Raw genomic sequence first — 24,064 nt, 5'->3', positions numbered from 1 at the left:
ACTGTATTTGCTTTATCACCTATTTAACCATTTCTCCAGCTTTCTATCAAATGAATATCCTTATTTTTTATGCATTTCTAAGTTGCAGATATAAAGTACTTCAATATGCATATCATTAGTCAGAATTCAATATTTATTTGATTTTTAAGGTAAAATTTATATGCATTGAAATATATAAATCTTCTGTATCATTTGATGAATTTTGACAAATGTTATGCCCAGGTAACTGAAGTCCCTACAAAAATATAGAACATTACTGTCCCCTAGAAAGTGCATCTTTCCAGTCAACTCCCAAACCCACTCCCCAGACAAACTCGCTGTTCTGATATTATTTCCCTCTGCAGATCAGGTTTTTTGTTCTAGAGTTTCACAGAAATGGAATCGTATAATATTTGTAAGGCTTCTTTCACTTGGCATAATGTTTTTGAGATTCATACATGTTGTCTCATTATCAATGGTTCATTCCTTTTTATTGCCGAGTACTATTCCATTGTAAGGAAATAGCAGTTTGCTTATCTAGTCTTTTGTTGTCAGACATCTGGACTGTTTTCTGGATTTTGGCTTTTGTAAGTAAAGCTGTTGTAAGCATGCTCCTAAAAGTCTTTGTAATAGTTCAGAGTGAAATTGCTGGTGTGCCGGTAATCTAACAGTGGAATTTAGCTATTGAAAAAAGTTATGTTAAACCATGCATATCACTGAACTACACTTCATTTTTAATTTACAGCTTCCTTTTCATTTCCACTTGCTATCATCCTAGGCCAGGTGATCATACCTCATTTCTAGATTAGTTTAGCTGGTTCTCTTGCCTCTAGTTGCTTCCCTACTTAAGTCCATCCAGCACAAGGTTTACAGGTGATATAACACTACTCCCTTGTAATCTCCAGTGGCTTGCTGTTGCCTACTGTGTGGTTTGAGAAGGCCTTCTAATTCTGTCTCCACCTGGCCTTGTTTCTTATCGCTTCTCAACATAAACTCCATATATGCTCCTTCTGGTTTTTACCTTCACTGTTTTTGCTTTACTGCTCCAGCCTAGAATATCCTTTCTCTCTTTTCCATCCCCCCAGATCTTTAGAATTCTTAGAGTACAGCTCAGAGTTCCACAACTAGGTTGTGAGCTCCTTGTAGGCAAGAACCATGTTGGCTACTTTTTATATTCCAGTGAACACCTGTCATAGTGCTATGGATAAAATAGATATTTAGTCAGTACTTACTAATTTGATTGTCTCATACTGATGATTACAAATGAATCTGTTTTTTCAGTATTTCTTTAAAAAATTTTCTTTTGACCACACCATGCATGTGGGATCTTGGTTCCCTGACCAGGGATCAAACTTGTGCCCTCTGCATTGGACGTACAGAGTCTTAACCACTGGACCATCAGGGAAGTCCTTCAGTATTTCTTTTTAATGCCCAGTTAGTAGGTTTCATATTTAAACAACTACTGGATGCAATAGTTTTTTAAAACATTTAAGTTACAACCCTGTGGTTGAAATGCTATGAAATATGTATAATGATTAGAGAGATATACCCTAATATGCATTTAAAATTATATCACAGTAAAACCGTGAGTATCTGATACCCCTGAAGGATGAGTCATGTATGTTAGGTGTGCATTCCAAACAGTGGAAGGCTTCCCATCAATCCTGTTCTTGCCATATTTAATGAAATGCTATAAAGAATGTACTATCTATGTTATATACCTGCCCTCCTAAATCAATGTGCTGCATTGTCACTGCAGATGCACTTAAAAATGATGTGAGGCTTTGCGCTGAGTAACTTAGTTTATCACTCCATACAGTGAATGCTGCTCCATACTGCTGAACTATACGGGTTGTCTGTGTTCATGGGGCCACACTGAGGCCCCTGGGGCTACAGTTTTGACATACAGATGACTGGCTGACTGCTTGCTTCCTTGTAGAGCTGAGCTTCTGTCCTCAGTCTTTTGAACTTGAGCTCTCTTCTTCTCAGTTGTCAGTGTATTGCAGTTCTCTATACTATGCAGAGATGTATAGTATACACTACACTTTCTGTTGGTCACGGCTGCTCTAGTCTTTTTCCCTTGACTGCAGGTCCCATCGCAGCTGTTTGTGTGCTTTGCTTATCCCTTCCCTCTTATATATATATAGTCTCTTTCTTTCTCTCTCTCTCTCTCTTTTTTTTTTGCTTCTTCTTTATTCTGTCAGTTCTTTCAGTCTTTGCATTTTATGTGAAGATGGTCTCTCTTTCCATACCCTGGCAGGCAGTAAAAGCACTCTTTTCTTTTTGCACGCTGAACTGATCAGAGCATTGGATGCAATCTTCAGGTGCCTTGCCACTTCTATACCCTGGTCTATATTGCCAGGTGAATATGGACTCTTTCCGTACTACCAAACTTTTTGTTTCTGGGCTTGAGGTTTTATTGTATAATGTTGGTGCCGGGGATAATGATATTATTACCATGTATTAACGATATCATAGGGATTTTTTTCGTTCCACAGTATGATTAAATCTAGAATATAATGTGGCATTTAGCAATGGGTTTTTAACTATACAATACCACATGGCACATTTAAGAACAATTTTTACTTTGGTAATATCATGGTAGTAGAAATGTGGAGAGAATCATGTGTCATGGTATGATAATTTACTGTTGAAATAACTCTACATATTGATACAAGTATGTATACCCTTAATTAATTTCTCTCAACAGTTTACTCATAACACATCTCTCGATCTTTAGGTCCCAAGGAATCCTGATATCCCAAATCCAGCTGTTGCTCAAAGAGAGGAACAAAAAAAGATTGATGGAGCTGAACCTCTTACACCAGAAGAGACTGAAGAAAAAGAAAAACTTCTCACACAAGTAAAATATTTTAAGTGATTGAAATACTTCTAGTCAACCAGTAGAAGAAAAGAAAATATAGATCACACTTATTTTTTATTGTATGGGCCTGGTACCCTGATCAGACACACCAGCAAAGCACAGGGCCATAGTGTAGACATACATTTAGATGAACGATCCCTAGTTTTTAATCCCTTATATAAAACAGTACTGGAAATACTAAAAGACACATAAATGAAAGATATGTGTCAATTATTAGAAATAAGACATGCATTTTATCAATTATGCTAAAGTCACTTAACCCGCATATGAATCCTGATAGACAATAATTACTAGCATATCTTAAAAGATTTATTTTATTGATTATGAGCTCTCCTCTGAAATTATACTCTACCAATCTTTTATTTATGGAATGACTTCATAATTCTCAAAATGCCTCATATCTTTTCTTGAAAAGAATTTTAATACAGTGGTGAGAAATTTCTGAAACTTTTAAAGATACTCATTGTATAGTTAAAAGTTAATAGTTATTAAATATTTAAATAATATTTATATTTACTAATAATTAAATATAAACATTTTCATTTGAACAATATATTAATGCTTTCTGGTCATTGTTGCTTTAATGAGTTTTATGAGTGACATACTTCTAAAATAATCTGTAGAAGATAAAAAGAATTACAGTGCAAAAGGTACTTGCAAAATAATAAATAAAAATGTGTTCTACCTTAGTATAGAAAATAGCCAGCAAGATTTATTATTCAACAAATTTTTTTGAGCAATATGCAAAGCACAGTGCTAAGAATTTTCCATATTAATTATTGAAAGTTCATTTTTATATTTATATCTTATTAATTATATAGGTCTTTTCTTTGTTATAACATGTGATTTTATTGAATGAATTTTTACAAATTACATTCATAAGTTTCTGAGCCAAATGCCTGGAAGTCATAAAGTTCAGTTGGAAAATGTAATTGCAACTGGCTAAATATTAGGACTTTAGTACCGTTCAGTTCAGTTGCTCAGTCATGTCCGACTCTTTGTGACCCCATGAACCGCAGCACGCCAGGCTTCCTTTTCCATCACCAACTCCTGGAGTTTACTCAAACTCATGTCCATCAAGTCAGTGGTGCCATCCAGCCATCTCATCCTCTGTCGTCCCCCTCTCCTGCCCCCAATCCCTCCCAGCATCAGAGTCTTTTCCAATGAGTCAACTCTTTGCATGAGATGGCCAAAGTATTGAAGTTTCAGCTTTAGCATCAGTCCTTCCAATGAACACCCAGGACTGATCTCCTTTAGAATGGATTGGTTGGATCTCCTTGCAGTCCAAGGGACTCTCAAGAGTCTTCTCCAACACCACAGTTCAAAAACATCAATTCTTCAGTGCTCAGCTTTCTTCACAGTCCAACTCTCACATCCATACATGACTTCTGGAAAAACCATAGGCTTGACTAGATGGACCTTTGTTGGCAAAGTAATCTCTGCTTTTTAATATGCTATCTAGAGTGGTCATAACTTTCCTTTCAAGGAGTAAGCATCTTTTAATTTCATGGCTGCAGTCACAATCTGCAGTGATTTTGGAGCCCAAAAGAATAAAGTCTGACACTGTTTCCACTGTTTCCCCATCATATTAGGACTTACCATAGAATAAAATAAAATATTTAAATATTCATGTTTTATTTTCAAAATTTATTTCCTGAACACAAAAATAAAGTTATGATCTTAGAATGTTCCTTTGCTTGCAGTATATTGTAAATATACAACATATTGTGAATATACAGTCTCAGTTGAGGAATTGCTTTTGTTTGTAATTAGAAACAAAATCAAGTTTTTGCCTCTCTTAGTACTTGAAGTCATCTTTAGTCATTTTTCTGTACTGCTCTAAATAATTAATCTTTCAAAAAATCACAGGAGTACAAAGGAACAAAATGTGGCAGAAAACTTTATCAACTAGAGGTTAGGGATAGAGTTTTGCTATGCTGAGGGTATCACATTTATGTGGGTTGGGACATGAGGAATGGAAGACAGAAATTTAGTCTTGTGACTTCAGAGACATGCTAATAAATACCAAAGAGATTGAAAACACTGATTGGTCAAACTGTTCCCTTTTAGGAAAGAAATTGAGTGGGCCCAATAACACTGTTTATAAAAATCTTATTTATGAACATAATTTTGAACAGAAATTATTTATTCACAGTAGTTTGGAATGATGTAAAGAGTTATAAAAAATTTTCTTCAGTCTTTTTTTCTTTATGTATTTTTTTTTATTTAAAGCATCCACATTTTTTTTTTCTTAATTTACATGGGAACACGTCTGTGAAAAAAATGAAGTACTGGAATATCCAGGACTTCAGCATTTATATTAGCATTTTTATTTCATGCATTTGTATTTTAATGTAGTAGGCATCTATAAAATATGGAGTTAAAAACTATATAATATCTTAGAACTATAAATCAGTTTTTAGTACTTAGAGGGAAATATATTCTCTTTATGATAGAAAAGCAGTTATTTTTGCAATAACATTAACTCAACTTTTGATTCGAACATAAAAATACCTAGGATTTTATAAGAAGAAAAATTTTGTCTTTTGAACTGTTTTTAATGTATTGTTGTATAGAACTAAATAGAACAATATTTGGATTTGTTAATTTAACCTCTATTGATGATGCTTGCTTTTTTGTTCACAGGGATTCACAAACTGGACTAAGCGAGATTTCAATCAGTTCATTAAAGCTAATGAGAAATATGGAAGAGATGACATTGATAATATAGCTCGAGAAGTGGAGGGCAAATCCCCTGAGGAGGTCATGGAATATTCAGGTTTGTATATATAACTTCAAAAATGGTGTTTTACTTGTAACCTTATGCATTTCTTTGTGTCAGTTTAATTATACCTTTGTTCAGAGACCTTTAGACTTTTATGAATAAACTGTAGGTGAAAGTATAAAATATAATTGCATTTCTATGAAAAGATTATAAGACTTACAAAAACAAATTGCTGTTGTCCCTGCTAGTTAGCTAATAGAGCCAAGTATAGCACTGATAAAACAAGGGTAGCTAGTGGATGATCATCTTCTGGGCAAGTCAAGCCTAAGACTTCAGTTTCAGTGGATGGAATTAGTGTTTTTCTAGGTTGTCCTTGAAGTAGAGAATTCCTATCAGGTTCTTTTAGATCCTTAGACACTCTCAGGGTTTCCATTTGCTCCAGGGAGGTTGTATGAATTCCATTAACTCCAGGCAAGCTGGAGTAGATCTGAAAAGACTGCTTAAATAAATCTGTTGACAGGTCCTGGAATCAACTCCCTCTCTTACTCAGCTGTGTCTTTGGTCTTGACCAGAACTAAATTATGTGCCAAAGCATATGGAGTAAATACTGATTTCCATGTCACAGTGCAGCCAACCTAAGGCTTCTGAAAAGAAATCTTATTAAAATAGACAAGTATGTGTAGTAAGTTTTCTTTATGTAGAACATAGGAAGTTTCTAAAGTCCAAATAGGTTGAGCTCTCAAATTTAGCCACTTCACTTTCACTTTTCACTTTCATGCATTGGAGAAGGAAATGGCAACCCACTCTAGTGTTCTTGCCTGGAGAATCCCAGGGACAGGGGAGCCTGGTAGGCTGCCGTCTATGGGGTCACACAGAGTTGAACACGACTGAAGTGACTTAGCAGCAGCAGCAGTAGCTGTATAGAACCTAGAACATTTCTCCCCATAGAAATGTTACAAAGTAGGTTTAGGTTTCTGTGCTAGCCCCTCAAAGCCTACTTAGCCTAACAAGTGAAATTCTATATTTTTGCTGTGAAAAATAGTAGGGAGGAAACATTGAAATACAAATAAATATGCCAAGGATTAATACAGACTAGGAACAACTTTTAATTTATTTATAGTGCTAGTGCTTGAATAAGTATGTTTAATTAGGGAGCAGATACTTTATTTTTCTTTTGGAGATGTGAAAGAGCCTTCTGGTGGATTGCCAGGGACTTTAGAGATGGATTATATTGAGTTGTTATTTCATGTAGTATAACATCAAGTCTATGAATGTTCTTTACTTTGATACCAGCATAACATTACTACTGCTGTTACCATTTGCTGCATAAGTTTAAGGCATTTGGAGACTTAAAAAGGGGTAAAATAGAGGAGAGAGTTAAATTTTAGCAGCAAGAGTTGAATGAAAATAGTGTAAAAAGATATGTGCTGAGAAAGTTTCTGAAGTAGAATTTTCTTCAAAAGATAAGGGGAATAAGCATCAATGCGTATGAAGTTGCAAGAAAAAAAGAGTTGATTAAAGAAGATACTATGTCAGATATTCCTTCAAATTGACACCAGGCCAGGTAGGATGATTAACTCAGGACAGCTTAATTGGGGCTGTGCTAGAGAATATAATGTTCAAATGAAAGCATAGCTTAAATCAATATCTGTAGTGTCTTTTGAAATTCTAGTCATCTGAGATGGATAATTAAAAACTTTATAATAGGGACTTCCCTGGTGGTCCAGTGGCTAGGACTCCATTCTCCCAGTGCAGGGGGCCTGGGTTCAATCCCTGGTCAGGGAACTGGATCCCACAATGCTGTAACTAAGATAGAGTGTCCCACTTACTGCAACTAAGACCTAGTGCAGCCAAATAAATAAAAATAAATAAATAAATAGAAAAAAAGCTTCATAATATTTCATGAAAGGAAAATTGCTAACCTAAAACCTTCTTATTGAGGGCTTACTTTTAAATGAAAAGAGGTATTTAATACCCCTCATTTATTATACCTTAAGTATATTTAATAATTGAACATATGTATATATGTACATGTGAAAGTGAAGTCACTCATTCATGTCCAACTCTTTGCGACCCCATGGACTGTAGCCTATCAGGTTCCTCTGTCCATGGGGTTTTCCAGGCAAGAGTACTGGAGTAGGGTGCCATTGCCTTCTCCAGGGGTTCTTCCCAACCCAGGGATCGAATCTGCATCTCCTGCATTGCAGACAGACACTTTACCATCTGAGCCACCAGGGAAGCCCTATATATATGCATATATATGTATATATCGGAGAAGGTGATGGCATCCCACTCCAGTACTCTTGCCTGGAAAATCCCACGGACGGAAAAGCCTGGTAGGCTACAGTCTGTAGGGTTGTGAAGAGTCGGACACGACTGAGTGACCTCACTTTCACTTTTCATTTTCATGCATTGGAGAAGGAAATGGCAACCCACTCCAGTGTTCTTGCCTGGAGAATCCCAGGGACGGCGGAGCCTGGTGGGCTGTCATCTATGGGGTCGCACAGAGTCGGACACGACTGAAGCGACTTAGCAGAAGCATATGTGTGTGTGTGTATATATATATATATATATATATGTCTAGATCTACTGATGACTCTGAATCTTAAGTATAAACAGTATAAGTTCACTGTATCCTTTCCTGCTAACTCTTCATTCTGTAGTTCCTTGGATTCATTTATGTAAGATGACAGAAGTGTGAAATAGTAACTCTTGTTTTTTCAGCTGTATTTTGGGAGCGTTGCAATGAATTACAGGACATTGAGAAAATTATGGCTCAAATTGAACGTGGAGAAGCAAGAATTCAACGAAGGATCAGTATCAAGAAAGCCCTGGATGCTAAAGTACTATATTTCCTAATTGTCAAATTACCAATAGATTGTTTCAATTGATGATTAAATGGTGATTAGCTTTGACTTATTATTACCGCACATTTAGTTAGAAGCACTATTTTGTTTAAATCTATAGATTGCAAGATACAAGGCTCCATTTCATCAGTTACGTATTCAGTATGGAACTAGCAAAGGAAAGAACTATACTGAAGAAGAAGATAGATTCCTGATATGTATGTTACACAAAATGGGCTTTGATAGAGAAAACGTGTATGAAGAATTGAGACAGTGTGTTCGGAATGCTCCTCAGTTTAGATTTGACTGGTTTATCAAGTCTAGAACTGCCATGGTATGTATTCTTTTCTTGCTTATTTCCTCCTACTTTTTACTTTGAAAAATTTCAAACGTCCCATATCCTTCACTTAGATTCTGTAATTGTTAACACTTGCCACATTGGCTTTCTCCTCTTACTAGTATATGCATATGTACATATATATGTGTGTGTACTTACATACATAGAATCTATCTATACATATAGAATCTATATATTATACTCAGAAATTCAGAAACACAGCTATATTCAGAAATCTAGATCTGTATTTTCTATTTATTAATGTACAGATCTATGTTTCTAAACCATTTGAAAGTAGGTCACAGACATCATGTGAGATTTTATTTTAGCTTGATGTAATTTCCTGTTACTTTCTGACGTGAATTGTGTTCCTGTTAAATCCTAATGCTGCTTAGCAGTGTTCTTGCCCGTATGGAAATAAATGCTGGTATGGAAAGAGTCGTGTTCGACTCTTTGCGACCCGACCCCATGGACTATACAGTCCATGGAATTCTCTAGGCCAGAATACTGGAGTGGGTAGCCTATCCCTTCTCCAGTAGATCTTCCCGACCCAGGAATCGAACCAGGGTCTCCTGCATTGCAGATGGATTCTTTACCAACTGAGCTATCAGGGAAGCCAGAAATAAATGCAACATGTTTTTAATGTTGGCACTGTCAGTCTTTTGTTAGTTGAGTTAATTAATACAAAAATAGATTCATATAGCCTAAAAGAGTTGGACACGACTGAGCGACTGAACAACAACAATAAAACATTAAAAGTAGCCAGAAACCAACAATCCAAACATTGGACGTTTTTCTTTAGTTTCTATCATAAATGTTTTTTGGCCAAAAGTTCATAGAGATGTGAAGCTATGCTTGATATTTTGTCTGACCCATTTTATATTCTCAGTTCAAATGGAATAAAAAGAAAACAAAAGTTTGACTTGCTATATTGAAGGTGCTAATTTTGTTAGATGCTTTATAAATTAGATGTTTTGTGTTAAAACTTAACACAAATTTAGAGTGTTCCTGGATTGTTATTAGACTGTGTCTATCAAGTTTATGGAATATGTAATACTGAGAGAGGTAGCAAAAAGTTTGGATCAAACTTGGATCAAGCCAGAATACAAAAGGAACTAGAGAAATTGTAATGATGAATCAATTGAATCTCCCTTGCTACATGACAGTAATAGGGATGAATGTAAAGTGGTGTACTTCTATAAAAGAATAGGAAGAGGGAGAAATGTTAATAATACACAGTAGAAAGAACTGAGGAAAGAATAAAAAAGATGAGGATTAATCTGTAGCATGAAGGACTGATGTTGGAGGGAAGAGTTGTTTGACAGGTTCTTTGGATCATTGAAATAGACTATTGAAGAACAGCGTAGAATAGCTTTTCTATTAGCTTTGAAAATTAGATTCTATTTTGACAGTCTGAAGACTTTGTCAGTGAGCTTGTTGGCCTTTTAAGGTGCCTTCTAGCTTGATGCATCTATGACCATGTTTAGAAGAGAACTCCTTTCAGAAGCCAGGCATTTAAAATTTTTAGCCATTTGAGGTTTTATGCATATAGTTATCTAATTTACAGCAGCATTAACAGCTTGTAAAAGACAAATACCCACCTGCATTTGTTGATGAATTGTGTTTTAAATCATACATGCCCTTTTATGTGATGGAACATTTGCAGAGTTTTGTATATTATTTCAGTGATATTTTACTACTTTTTAAAGGTTGAGTTTAATGCTGTTTTCAGTTTCTAGAAACATTAAGCTAAAGCAGTAGGGTGAAGCAGATTCAGAAGTGCAGGGGAAATCTTATATTACTTGTAATATGAACATGACTGTAGAACTATGTAACCTTATTTCATTTTCTAGGAAAAAACCAAGTGCATTGTTAATGACCACTAGATGTCTCTGAACTCCCTTGTAAAGAATCTTTTCTTCCATCTTTCTACAAAACATTTACGTCTTTCTTTACCAAGAGCTTTAAATCTTTAATGTATGTTTTTCAAAGAGTAGATATTAACTACTTATGTGACTGAAAGATGAAACTCTTATTTTGCCAGTTAAAAACGAAGACAATTCTGTCCTTAATTATGTTCTGGAAGGTGGAATTTATGATTTCTAGAGAATCTTTAAAAACGTATAGTAGCTTATTTCATAGTAAATATTTTAATCCAGAGTTTTTGTTAAATTTTCCATTATATCATTTCCTTCCTAGTTAATGGGTAATTTTTATGTTTCTGGATTTAGACTATTTAGACCATCTTTTTAGAATATTTCATGATAATATAAATCATTAGGGAATTAAAAAATGGATTACTGTTATTTCTAGATGATCTCTTTTCCCCTCATTTTAAATGATTGGTCTTGTATAGTGGATCATTCACAATCTAGGAAGTGAAACTTCCTCCTTGAAGGAGGCAGTTGTGATTTCCATAGTTAAAATAATTTGCTTCATTGAAAAACCCCAAAATACAGAGGATATAACTTGATTCATTGTGTGAGTATGTCACTGTGTTCAAATTAACATTTTGTTAATGATTAAACCTTAAACTTGGCTTACTAAAGAAGCTGTCTTTAAAAACAATCTTGCTTAAAGATGACTTTCCCAGAGACACCAATAAATAGTGTGAAATACTTAGAAAAAAAATAGAAACTTTGGTAGTTATATTTTATTCAGAGATCTCAAACTACTGAATTCACGGCTTCTGACTTAACTAACAGTCTTAAAATGCTTAAAGGCATGAACCTTCACTTCTGAATATGCCACATTTTGAAAGCCTACAGCTAAAGGTTGAAAATTTCTGTGAGGCTCTTTTCCATTAAAAAATGCTGGCTATACAAAAGAGAAAATGAGTTTTAGTTCCATTTCTGTGTGCTAAAAAGATTGTGATTTCTTTCTCTGAAAAATTGTGTGGTCTTTAAGTAAGTAATCAGTCTCTATTGAACTACATAAACAAGTAGGAAGGATATGATCAATTTAGAGTTTTAAGCTCAGAGCATATGAATTGCCCTACCATTTTCCTTCTAAGAAAAAAATGTATTATAGTGAGGTTTTAGTTTTAGGACATTTAAAACTATCGGAATTAGAAGTATCTTTGCCGGATGACTATAAGAAGAAAAGATAATACTTTGTATAGTACCTTTTATACTATAAGGTTGCCAATCCCTTTATCAACAGTAGCTCATTAATTCCTTTTACTGAATGAATTTCAGGGCACTATCTTCATTCATTTAGTGACAGACTGACATGACTGGGATATTTGAAAAGAATCTGAGAAGTCTAAAAGATCTAGCACATTAGTCAGTTTACTGGAAAGGACATATTGAAAGTATCCAGAGTTTAATCAGTAAGTCCTTGCTCCTGCTTAAGTTCTTTGAGGTACTCAAAGAATAAAAAGCAGAATTTGGCTCTCTGAAGTAAAGAACATTTCTTGATATAGCAACTATACTTTCTTGGCAAGGTTGCTCTGACTCTTCATTTTAGCCAAAAAATATTCTTAATTTTTAGACTCTACGGAGTTTTTTTCTTTCCTCTCTTAGACTCTCAAGAAGCTCTGTGTGCATATCCTGTGGCCATGGACCTTAGAGTTGAATGAAAGTATTAATAATTCGTGATTACAATTGCCTTGCCTTTTGTGGTAGTTCAAATGAATTTTTTAGGTAGTATTTCAGAGAATTACACACTGTTGTACAATGTAATAAAAATTTCATGTTATTGCTGTTTGTTTTTAGATCACAGCTTTATTATTAATGAAAGTGTTCCTTATTTAAAATTAAGAACATGACATTTCTCATTAGAGTTGTAGGAGAAAAAAGACTTTTTAGAAAATATTGCTATAGCTTTTTATGAGCTTCCTTCCCTTTTTGTAGGTTTATCTGTGATAGTAAACATTAACTAAGTTATTAGTTAAGCACAGGATATTTGATAAATTATCTGTCCAGTCAGAGAAGAATTTTCTTTATAGATACTTTAGAAAAACAGAAGTCAAGTTAAAAAATTTCCAAGCTATTCTGTAGTCACAATGACACTTTTGCTTGTTGCTTATGCAGTGTAGCCTAGGAAATTTTATAAGGAAGGCCACTCATGATTTTTCATTTTATGTACTAGTACTTAATTGTGTGATAACAGCTAATATTGGTATCTTAGAGCATTACTTTCTTAATGAAATGTGAAGATATGAATTAATACATTATTCAAAAAATTGGTAAAATATAAAATTATTGATGAGTTCTTGACTATAGAATTGTTAAAATATATTTATGCTTATGAGTTCAGTTCAGTCGCTCAGTTGTGTCTAACTCTTTGCGACCCCATGAATCGCAGCACGCCAGGCCTCCCTGTCCATCACCAACTCCCAGAGTTCACTCAGACTTATGTCCATCGAGTCGGTGATGCCATCCAGCCATTTCATCCTCTGTCGTCCCCTTTTCCTCCTGCCCCTAATCCCTCCTAGCATCAGAGTCCTTTGTAATGAGTCAACTCTTCGCATGAGGTGGCCAAAGTACTGGAGTTTCAGCTTAGCATCATTCCTTCCAAAGAACACCCAGGGCTGATCTCCTTTGGAATGGACTGGTTGGATCTCCTTGCAGTCCAAGGGACTCTCAAGAGTCTTCTCCAACACCACAGTTCGAAAGCATCAATTCTTAAGCACTCAGCTTTCTTCACAGTCCAACTCTTTTATACTTATAGCTATATATTATTTCCCCATGTGCTTGAAAGACTAAAATGTCCTCTTCAGCCTTAATTTTCCAATAGATCCTATATAGAGGTGTGTACAGAAGGAGTTGTGCTTAACTTTGCCTTAAGGGTTAGATCAGAGGAATGGCTTCACAGAGGAGGTCCTTCTTGGAAATGAACCTTGAAAGACCGGGAAGGAATTGGCCCTGGGACTATGGAAATGGCATGTGCAAAGGTAGAAACAAGCTCAGCATATTCACAAACAGCAAGTAGGTTGGTGTGCTGGGGTGTGAGTAGGAGAGTCCTGAAAGATGAGGAAAGAGCTGGCAGCCAAATGACCAGGGGCCCTGTTGAACTTTGATCACTATTCCATAGGAAATGGGGAGTCATTGAAAGATTTTAAGAGGGCGGTGACATGGTCAGATTCACTGTATAGAAATACTGCTCTGTGGAAATGGGCAAACGTCTACCTCAACTCCCATATAGGCTAATTCCCAAATTTCTATCTCTGTCTCTTCTCTGTTCCTCCTGTTTTCACCCCCACCTTGGCTAATATATTACCATCTGCCCCAGAGTCATTTTTTATTACTGCTGTCTTAACCTTCAAGAGCAAATGGTTACATCTAAAGGTACCAGCATAACACCTCGCACAAAGTGGGCATTCAGTGAATAAATGAGTGTGGAACTTTGGTTCTTCAGTGGGCTTCTGTCTCATAGACCCTATCATTGGATCACATTTGGATGGAATGTGAAGAAATGTAGCAATGGGTTTGAGTTCTTTTTTCCTCTTCCTTTCTTTTCTTTTCGTCTACCTTTCTCTAATGATGGACTTTAGTTGGTTATAACCCCTGAAGCTTTGGTTTGAATAGACAGTTGTAAACATCATGTGTTTTATTAGTAACTGTAGTGTTTGATTTAAGACTGAATTGTTCTAACAATCTGAAATATGATACATGCACTAATAGGAGTTTGTTTTCAATATTTATGCTTATGTGCTATCCTGGCAACCCACTTCAGTATTCTTGCCTGGGAAATCCCATGGGCAGAGGAGTCTGCTGGGCTACAGTCCATAGGGTTGCAAAGAGTCAGGCATGACTTAGCGACTAAATAGCAGCATCAGCTATCCTGCGAGGAAGTGACGTGACATTGTACAAATAACGATGTTTAAGTAGGAACAATTAGGTAAAACTGTCATAACATTTGATACTTGCTTAAGAAATATAAGATATTTTTATATTATAATGGCCAGTGTGCTTGGGCCCTGAGATTTTAGCGTAGAATGCCATTGCTTTTTGTTAGTAAGAGAGGGGTTCCAAGGTGACAAAGAACCTGGGAAATATACCACAGAATATATAGTTGAAGGTGTTGATTCTGAAGGTAAAGTATAGGGACTTTACAAAACAGCAAAGGAAACAAAACCTCCCAGTTTTGTTTTACTAAGACCTATAGAGGAAAATTCTGACTTTGTAGAACTACCTACAAATTTTGAGGCGCCAATGTGGAGTGCAATTTCTTTACTTTTTTTGCTCCTGCTCATTCACCTGCTTTTGACTTTGAACCAGTAGTGGGCACCGACCTTCTGTCATTTAGACTTAGGCAGCCTTAGTGTCTAGGATTTTAGTACATAGGAAATGTAATGTGGAGTCTCTTTAATCTCTTTCAATAAGTCACTTCAAGTCTACTGATGCTTTCTGTGCCTTTTGAATTGATGCTTTCAAGCTGAGTATTGGGGCAAAGGATGTTTGAACTTGGTGCCTGGCGTGATTGATATTCACCACACAGTACAGGGCAGCGCCACTTACTGTAAACATCCCATCATTTATTAAATAAAGGTAGAGATCCATGTCCTAGTACTCAAAAGTTGGGACTTGGGTGATTTTGCATTGAACAGAATCATAAACCATTAAAAAGACATGGAAAACCAAGGCAGACAGTTTGCTTAAAGTCAATCTAAAGTCTAGTTTAAACCAGGGGCAAACTACAGCCCTTTACCTGTTTTGGTACAGCCTGCAAGCCAGGAATGATTTTTACATTTTCAAATGGTTGAAAGAAAATCAAAAGAAGGCTATTTTGTGACATGTGAAAATTATGCAAAGTTCATATTTTAGTGTTTGTACAGTTTTGTTGGAACCCAGCCACACGCCTTCATGCTGCAGTGGCAAAGCCGAGTAGTTGTGACAGAGACCGTGTGGTCTGCGGAGCCGACAGTATTTACTGTTTGGCTCTTCACAGAAAAGATGTGCTGACCCCTGATTTAAAGAATGTGTAAGAAAACTGGAAGGACGTTATACACATCTGTGTCTCTTTCCCTGTCTTGTATACAGGGTCGTCATTGCCATCTTCCTAAATTCCATATATATATGTTAGTATACTGTATTGGTGTTTTTCTTTCTGGCTTACTTCACTCTGTATAATCAGCTCCAGTTTCATCCATCTCATCAGACCTGATTCAAATGTATTCTTTTTAACGGCTGAGTAATACTCCATTGTGTATATGTACCACAGCTTTCTTATCCATTCATCTGCTGATGGACATCTAGGTTGTTTCCATGTCCTGGCTATTATAAACAGTGCTGCGATGAACATTGGGGTACATGTGTCTCTTTCAGTTCTGGACTTTTGGACTCAGAGGGAGAGGGAGAGGGTGGGATGATTTGGGAGAATGACATTCTAACATGTATACTATCATGTAAGAATTGAATCGCCAGTCTATGTCTGACGCAGGATCCAGCATGCTTGGGGCTGGTGCATGGGGATGACCCAGAGAGATGTTATGGGGAGGGAGGTGGGAGGGGGTTCATGTTTGGGAACGCATGTAAGAATTAAAGATTTTAAAATTTAAAAAGAATTAAAAAATAAAATAAAATAAAAAAAAAGAAAACTGGAAGAAAATAAATAATATAACCAAGGTAGACATAAGCATTATACAGTCCTTTAGGAAACATGTTAAATGAATGATGGGTAAAGGGGGAGCCTATTGAGCCTAAAGGAGAGATGTTTGGCAGGTCTGGTGGTGATTGAGATGGAGGCATGAGAGCTGCCTTGTAATATTTGAAAGATTGTACAGAAGAGGGAATCAGCTTGTTCAATCTGACTGCAAAGGTTAGACCTAGAACCAATTGTTGGAAACGATAAGGTAGCACATTGTAGCTTTGCACAAGGGGATATTTTAAACTTATTCAGAGGTGGGCTAGGCAATCTTGTGAGGTAATGAGTACCCCATCATTGGAAGAATTCAGACAGGCTGGACAGCTAATTAGCAAGGACCTAGTAGAAGAGATTCAGCATCAACTTGAGTGATTTTTAAAGGTCTTGTTCAATCTTGAGAGTCTGTAATTTTATGAGCTCCCCCTATTGAGACTCTGTATCAGGGGAAGATTTTGGAGTACACAGTATATCTTTGATTACATGACTCCTCCTGCTTAAAAATAATCAGTGAGATCCTTTTGTCAACTGAATTAAGTAAAATTGCTTAGTTCTTTGTTTCTAGCTTCTAGGTTCTTTGTATTTTGATTCAAACTTAGTCTTCTCCATCACTCTTACCCTGCACAGCATTTTCCAAGTTGGTTTCTACCAAACATTGTTCCAGGATTTGCATGTACACAATATGCAAAACAAGGTTTTGAACCCTGCCCTTGACCCTTGCAACCTACATTAGACTGCTAAGAGCTCTGTGAAGTCCTGCCATGACAAAATTCGTTTAACCTTTTAAAAACCTAGCATTTCCTGAGCATGTGTGAACACAAAGTACTTTTTTTTTTTTCCTTTGGCCACAACTATTAACACTGCACAACAGTTTTCCATTTGTCATTTTCCTACTTTCTTCTGTTGTCTTTCTTGTTTTTTGTGTCTCCTGTCTTCCTCTTGTGTGCTGTTTTTCTCCCTTCAATTTCATTCCTAAATCCAGCATAGGGAAATCGTGAAAGAAGGAGATAATTAGACCACAGAACTGTGGAAACAGTTTGAGACCATGTGAACCACTCCCTGTGAACCACTTTCCTTCCCAAGGAAAATAGGAAGATAAAAAAGTACAAGAATCTAGGGGGAACATGTTTGTGAAAGACGAAATTATATAAGATCAAATTGCTTTAGACATCATAAAATTTCTCAGAATCATTTCATTGTCATTTAGTTATTCAAAAAATGAATCACTGTTTTATTGGTAATCTGGCCTCTTTATAGAAATTTCTGGTGTTAGCTAGTGTTCTGTTTATGATACCATCTGCTTAGTTAGGCAGTCTTTAAGTGTGTGAATAAAAGATGGGGTTGGTATCTTTAAAGTGGCATTACCTACGCTAGGAAGGTAACATCCAGACTTACTCATTTCTTGATGCCTTTCTCCAGAGAGTTAGATTATTTTTCTGTCTGTAGTTAGTGACAGGTTAAAAGGAATGAAGGTAAGAACTTATTATAGAGTCTATTTATAATCATCTTGCGATATTCTACTTCCCTGCATATGAAACTGTCTCAAAAGTATTAGTTTTTTCCTGAATCACCCATATGAACCATGAATATGTATCTAAAGATATCTGCAGTCACAGGCAACTATTACTTATTGAGAATAATAATAGCCAGAGGGTATTATAGCTTAATGATTCAAGAATCAGCTTCACATAAAGACTCTATCTAGTCTCCCTAGAAACCAACAATCAAATCTCATCAGGGTCAACTTAGCCCTTTCTATAATAGATAAATTGAATAACATGCTGTTTAATTTGTATGTGTGGTATTGAATGAAGCTATGAAGAGTGTTTGGTCTGCATATTAAAGATACTGCTATTGTTTTGGTAAGTAAGGAAAATTCCAATGTTATTTTTCCTAAATTATTTAACCTTGAGTAATTGAGGATGGTTATTTTTAATAGTTAAACAATAATTTGTTAATGAAGAATTTTTTTTCCTGGCTAGACTGTCTTTGGTTTTCTGCCTTCTTTTGGGCTTTAATTTTATAGAGTAGAAGATGCTTGGATAGTTGATAATATTTCTATATGCCATTTTTCTAGCTTTTCTTTGGAAGGAGACAACTGTATTTAAAAAATTTGCCACTTCTTAAAAATGTTACAGATTGCAATATTCATTACAAAAAAATTTAGAAAATACATGCTAGTATAAAGAAGAAAATAAAAGTTCCCATTGATTCTATATTCAGAAATAGATGCTGTTAACCACCAGTAACTCTGCACATAGGTCTCTCCCAGCTATTTCTATTGTGTATGTGTGTATATACTAAGATGTATTTATACGTATATCATAATTTCCAAATGAGCAAAAATTTAGTTCCCAGTATTTCTCTGCTAAAAAGCACATTGCTGTAAATATTGTTTTGTAAATCTTCGTGTATATCTATTTCCTTACGTTAAGCATCTAGAAGTGGAATTGTTCATTCAAAGAATATGAAATTTTTAGGATACATCATTGATGTTCCCAATTTTCTTTCTAGAAAGATAGTATTTTAGTCTGCTTGGGCTGCCATAACACAGTACCCACATGAGGTGACAATTTCTCATGGCTTAGGCTCCAGGTGGGTTGGTTTCTGGTGAGGCCTTTCTTGCTGGCTTGTAGATGGTATCTTCTTCCTGTGTCCTTACACTGAAGGACTCAATCGTTATGACTTTGGTTAACCTTAATTACCTCCTTTTAAAGGCCCTCTCTCCAAACACAGTCACGTTGTGGGGGTGTTAAAGCTTCAACTTACAGATTTGGGGAGGACACAGTTTTTTCACAGTGACATCCCATCATCAGTGAATGAGAGCTTCCATTTCACCATCTTATTGCCAACACTGGATGCACATATCACACACATGTGAACATGTCTTTGCTAATTTGATAAATATATCATTGTTTTACTTTGCATGTCTTTGATTGAGTGAAAAAAAGTTCTTAATATTTGGACACTTAAAGTTATTTTGTTTCCTATTCTTGTACTTTGACCACTTTTTGGTTGGAGTTCTCAATTGTTAATAAATCCACATTTTTATTTGAGCATTTAGCTATTTTATATCTTATCAAATATTTTTGCTTATGCAAAAAGAAACCACTTTAAATGTTATTTATCCTTTGATATTAAGCCATTATTTACCTTTCAAATACAGCAAAATATACCAGGTTAATATATGAGCGTCCATATTAATGAATCATATATTTAACGTTCACCATACGTTCATAAAAGCTGTTTATAGTTTGGATGCATTGATTTGCTGGCAGTGAAATATAGGTAGTGGCAAGGTTAATGTGGAATCTTTCCAGCTATTGTTTGCTTTGAATTAACAACTGCAGCAGTGTTTCCTCAGAACTCTGATCCCACGAGGTATGCTTTGAGAAGAGACTTCTGCTGATTGAATGGCTGATTGAATTGCTTGCTTTCTCCATCTCCTACCCTAGTGGTTGACAGTGCTTATTAGAACTTTAAAGGCTCTGAGCATCCCTATAGAAAAGAAATCTGACTTTTGTAAGCTGAGTACTTCCAAATCGTACTTTGACAAGAGGACATCCCCTCATTTTTTTAATGTGACTTTTGTTAACTTTTTGTTTTGAAATATTTATAGATTCACAGGAAGCTGTGAAGAGATGTCCAGGGAGGGCCCATGCACCCTTCACCAAGTTTTCCCAGATGACAACATCTTCCATAAACACAGGACAGTGTCAACATCAGAAAATGGACATTAATACAATCCAAAGAGCTTATTCAGATTTCGTTGGTTATAGATGAACTCTTGTGTGTGGGTGTGTGTGCACATGGTTGTGTGTGTGGATGAGTGTGTATGTGTGTGCTAAGTTGCTTCAGTCGTGTCTGACTCTTTGTGACCCCATGGACTGTAGCCTGCCAGGCTCCTCTATTCATGGGATTCTCCAGGCCAGAATACTGAAGTGGGTTGCTGTGCCCTCATGAGTGTGTAGTTCAGTACAATTTGATCACACATAGGTACATGTAACTAGCACCACCAGAAGATTTACTCGTGCTGGCTCTATAAAGTCACACCCCCTGACCCCCTTTTTCTAGTCCCTGGCAATTTCTAAACTTCTGTCATTTAATAATTTGTTATATAAATGGAACACTGTGCTATGTAACCTTTTGAGATTGGCTTTTTTTCACTCAGATAGGGTTCATTTAGGTTTCTGCATATACCAATAGCTCTTTCCTTTTTACTGCTGAGCAGTATTTCATGATATGGATGTACCACAGTTTACCCACTCTCCCACTGAATGATATTTATCCACTTATCATATATTTAGTGGAATATAGCCTGTTTGAATATTGTTCTGAAGAATACCAATTTAGAAAATTCTCTGTCACAGAAGTGATAGAATCGAACAATTACCACTTTTTGAAGGTTGTACCTGGGTTGCAGAAATTAAAAGTCTTCTTTATTTGGTTCAGGAATTCCAGAGACGCTGTAATACTCTGATTTCATTGATTGAGAAAGAAAATATGGAAATTGAGGAAAGAGAGAGAGCAGAAAAGAAGAAACGGGCAACTAAAACTCCAATGGTAAAATTTTCAGCATTTTCCTAACTTTTAGGTAGATCCCATTTTTTTTTACATAATTAAAATGCCTATATTATGTTTAATGCTATAGTGATACCTATTATAAAGACTGGTTTTTATGAAATGCTGATTTGTTTTTGACAGAAAAAGAATTACACTACAACCACGTGTTTCCTATCTGTTTGTAGCGTATACGGTTAGGAACTCCCTAGTAACAGGGCTCAGTATTTTTAAAAATTTCTCATTACTTTTAAGCAGAAGTGTAATGCAAGTAAAATCCTCTGAACTGAGACTGGAGTTGTCATGGGGAGTAGAAGAGGGGTGGGGTGGGGTGGGGCTGAGGTTGAAACTGAGAGTTCTGATTTGATCAAATAAGTTTTCTGATCTTTGTGGAACTATGAATACAAATAAGAACTTTGAGGAGACAGCAAAGCTTTACTTGATTTACTTGGTAATAAGTTAACTGTTAATAGTAAGATGATTTTAACTCAGTCAGGTTGCCTTGTATAGTTAGAATTTCAAGTACTCTTTAACATATTATTTGAGTGTGGTTAAGTAAACTACCATATTTCATCAAGTCTAAGATGCCTTCCATTGTAAGACAAAGCATTATTTTATGTGCTACTAAGAAAAACTGCTGCCAAGTAACTGATTTGTCATCAATTCCAGAATGCATCCTGATTTCAGAGATGCTAAAGTGGGAAACAAGTGTGCATCATAGAATATATGAAATATGGTATTTTAGCATCTATCATAACATTTCAAAAGTAATACACTCATAATTAACATTTTTCCCAGAAAATTTTAAGTATTAAGTAGTTCTTTAAGCATACATTTTTAGTATCATGTGTAAGTAGAAACTTGATGACTATTTTTGATGGGTATTTTATGTCTTTTCTTAACAAGAAAACATGTTTGGAGGTTATTTTACATTGGGTTATATAGTTTGTTGGGTTATATAGAACATTAACTGTGAGTATAACATTTAAGTGAATATTCATGTTAAAATTTTTTTTTGATGCATTTACATCCTAGATTTAACATTGTTGGGCCATTTAAAAATGTGCATATTGGAGCAGAACATTAAATCTGTTTCCATTTTAGTCACAGAAAAGAAAAGCAGAGTCAGCTACTGAGAGCTCTGGAAAGAAGGATGTCAAGAAGGTGAAATCCTAAAGCCTAGAAATAAAGTTTTAAATGGGAAACTGCTATTTTCTTGTTCCCATCTTCAAATGCTAATTGCCAGTTCCAGTGTATTCATGGTACTCTAAGAAAAATCAATTTGGTTTTGATTTCTTGCATATTTTATATATTTTACAATGCTTTCTACCTGAAATGTGTAGCTTTAGATTTTATGCATTCTAGTATTTTTGTGTACTGTATTTTGTGTATTTCATGTCTTCATCTAAATCCTCTCAGTCCTTGTTCTTTTGAAGCTTGTGCTGAGGTTTTAGCTTTTCTATGTTTTATATGCCGCTGCTTTGAAAGAGAACCTAGATTCTATAGCTGTATTATTGTTGTTTCATACTTTAAATTTATATGGCTGTGGAAAAATGAATTAAAATGATTTGAGGAGAAAGACTTTTTCACTTCTTTGTTGCTTTCTTTTCTATTGAGTATGGGCTTGTACGTGTTACTGCATACTGTGATTAGCATAATAATTGTTTCTTTGAGGTCATCTAAATATTTTTTTCCTAAAGGAATAAAGGGTGAGAACAGAAAATTATTAAAAAAACTAATATTTGATACTGTGCTTGCTGTCAGTATGCATTACATTTAAATTATTCTCTAAATATTCAAGTGGGAAAGTATAATAAAGAAATGTCTATAAGAAATTTAATTATTTCCTGTGTTTTGTGCAGTAGAAAATAGTTGTGTTTACTGAATTGTATTGTTCACAACTATGTATTTGGTTGAAAGTTAAAGCTTTGCTTGCTGACTTGTGCCTGATCTTTTATCACATAGAGCCAGTTCAGGGGAGTCTGGGTATAACACGTAGATTTATTAACAACTCAGTTGCGAGTATGAAATAAGCAGCATGCATGCAGAAGAAAGGGGGAGGTCTTCCATAGGAATGCAAGTATGCTCAGTTCACAAGACAGAGTATCCGAGGTTTTATATACCAAGAGCTTCTATCTTTCCCACACTACAGACCCCCACACAGGCCAGTGGGATGTGAGATGGGAGGAGATCTGCTCCACACAGTCACTCCAGGCTCCAGTCCGACTGAGGCTCCCATGTTTCGTATCTGTACCATCTAGAACATGTGGGTTATTCAGCTGCCACCATAGGAGAACAGGAGTCTGGAGAATCACATAGAGGCTCTTTATTGCCTCAGTCCAGAAGAGACAGATGTCACACCCATTTATATTTCATTGTCCAAAACTAGTCACATGGTCTTGTGTATGTGCCAGAGGACTGGCAAATGTAGGAGAATAAATGGAATGCCTTACATTACTGCCTCTGCCACAGGGGCTGTCACACAAAACTGTTAGTGTGTGCTTAATCAGAGTCAAGATCAAGTTATGAGGAAACAGGGAAAATGGATCAGAGCCTAGTGTGAAATGCATAGCAGTTAAGTAAAGCTGGGCATGTGGGATGGTGGTGTTTGTTATTAAAACAAAATCTGGACAACTGAAGAGTTGCTCTCTCCCTGACCCAAGATCTTTTTGCATTTCCTCTCCGACTCTGTTTAGTGTACCACTGGCAAAGCTTGGTGCAAGTCAGCATCTTTCACATCCTCATTGTCGTTGGGGTTCTGCAACATAGGAATAGGTCTTCTAGAATGACAACCCATCGTCTGCTGGACTCTTCCAAGTCTTGAAGACTCTTGACTCTTCCATTGTCCAGATTTCATATTTCTTACTGCCGTGCTCCTGATTGGATTCTTTTTACTGTTTCCACTATTAGGAGACTTGTACTCTGTTGAAGGTTTGGATGAAACTGGGTTGCTATTAAGAGATGAGTTTACAATGATGTTAGGTCAAGGAACCCAGAGATATCCAAATCTATCCTTGGCTTAACCACCCTTGCTATAAGGTTCACAAAAGAGGCAAAGGTAAGCAAAGTCATACTTCACTAGCTGGTGCTTTGCTCCAAACTACAATCCAGAGCTCTTAAATCCAAAATAAAATCTCAGAATTTTC

General features: G+C 35.9%; 1 protein-coding gene across 4 annotated transcripts in view; it reads left to right on the top strand.

The window, feature by feature from the left end:
- The window catches only part of SMARCA1 (SWI/SNF related, matrix associated, actin dependent regulator of chromatin, subfamily a, member 1), a 68,600-nt gene extending 45,847 nt beyond the window's left edge, over positions 1 to 22,753 (top strand). For 2 of the 4 annotated variants that reach the window (XM_027963292.3, XM_015105052.4), the window contains 6 exons: positions 2,720 to 2,842; positions 5,510 to 5,642; positions 8,313 to 8,431; positions 8,556 to 8,768; positions 20,811 to 20,921; positions 22,023 to 22,753. In XM_027963292.3, coding sequence (XP_027819093.1) covers positions 2,720 to 2,842; positions 5,510 to 5,642; positions 8,313 to 8,431; positions 8,556 to 8,768; positions 20,811 to 20,921; positions 22,023 to 22,094 — 771 coding nt within the window. In that variant the 3' untranslated portion in view covers positions 22,095 to 22,753. Of the gene's footprint in view, positions 1 to 2,719; positions 2,843 to 5,509; positions 5,643 to 8,312; positions 8,432 to 8,555; positions 8,769 to 20,810; positions 20,922 to 21,953 lie in introns of all 4 variants that reach the window. The other 2 variants (XM_042242373.2, XM_027963295.3) reach the window with 1 other exon arrangement.
- Positions 22,754 to 24,064: the final 1,311 nt, after the last annotated feature.

This window comes from Ovis aries, chromosome X, assembly GCF_016772045.2.
Source record: "Ovis aries strain OAR_USU_Benz2616 breed Rambouillet chromosome X, ARS-UI_Ramb_v3.0, whole genome shotgun sequence".
Classification (NCBI taxonomy): Eukaryota; Metazoa; Chordata; class Mammalia; order Artiodactyla; family Bovidae; genus Ovis; species Ovis aries.
Note: the sequence above shows the minus strand (reverse complement) of the source record. Positions and strands in the feature narration are given on the sequence as shown.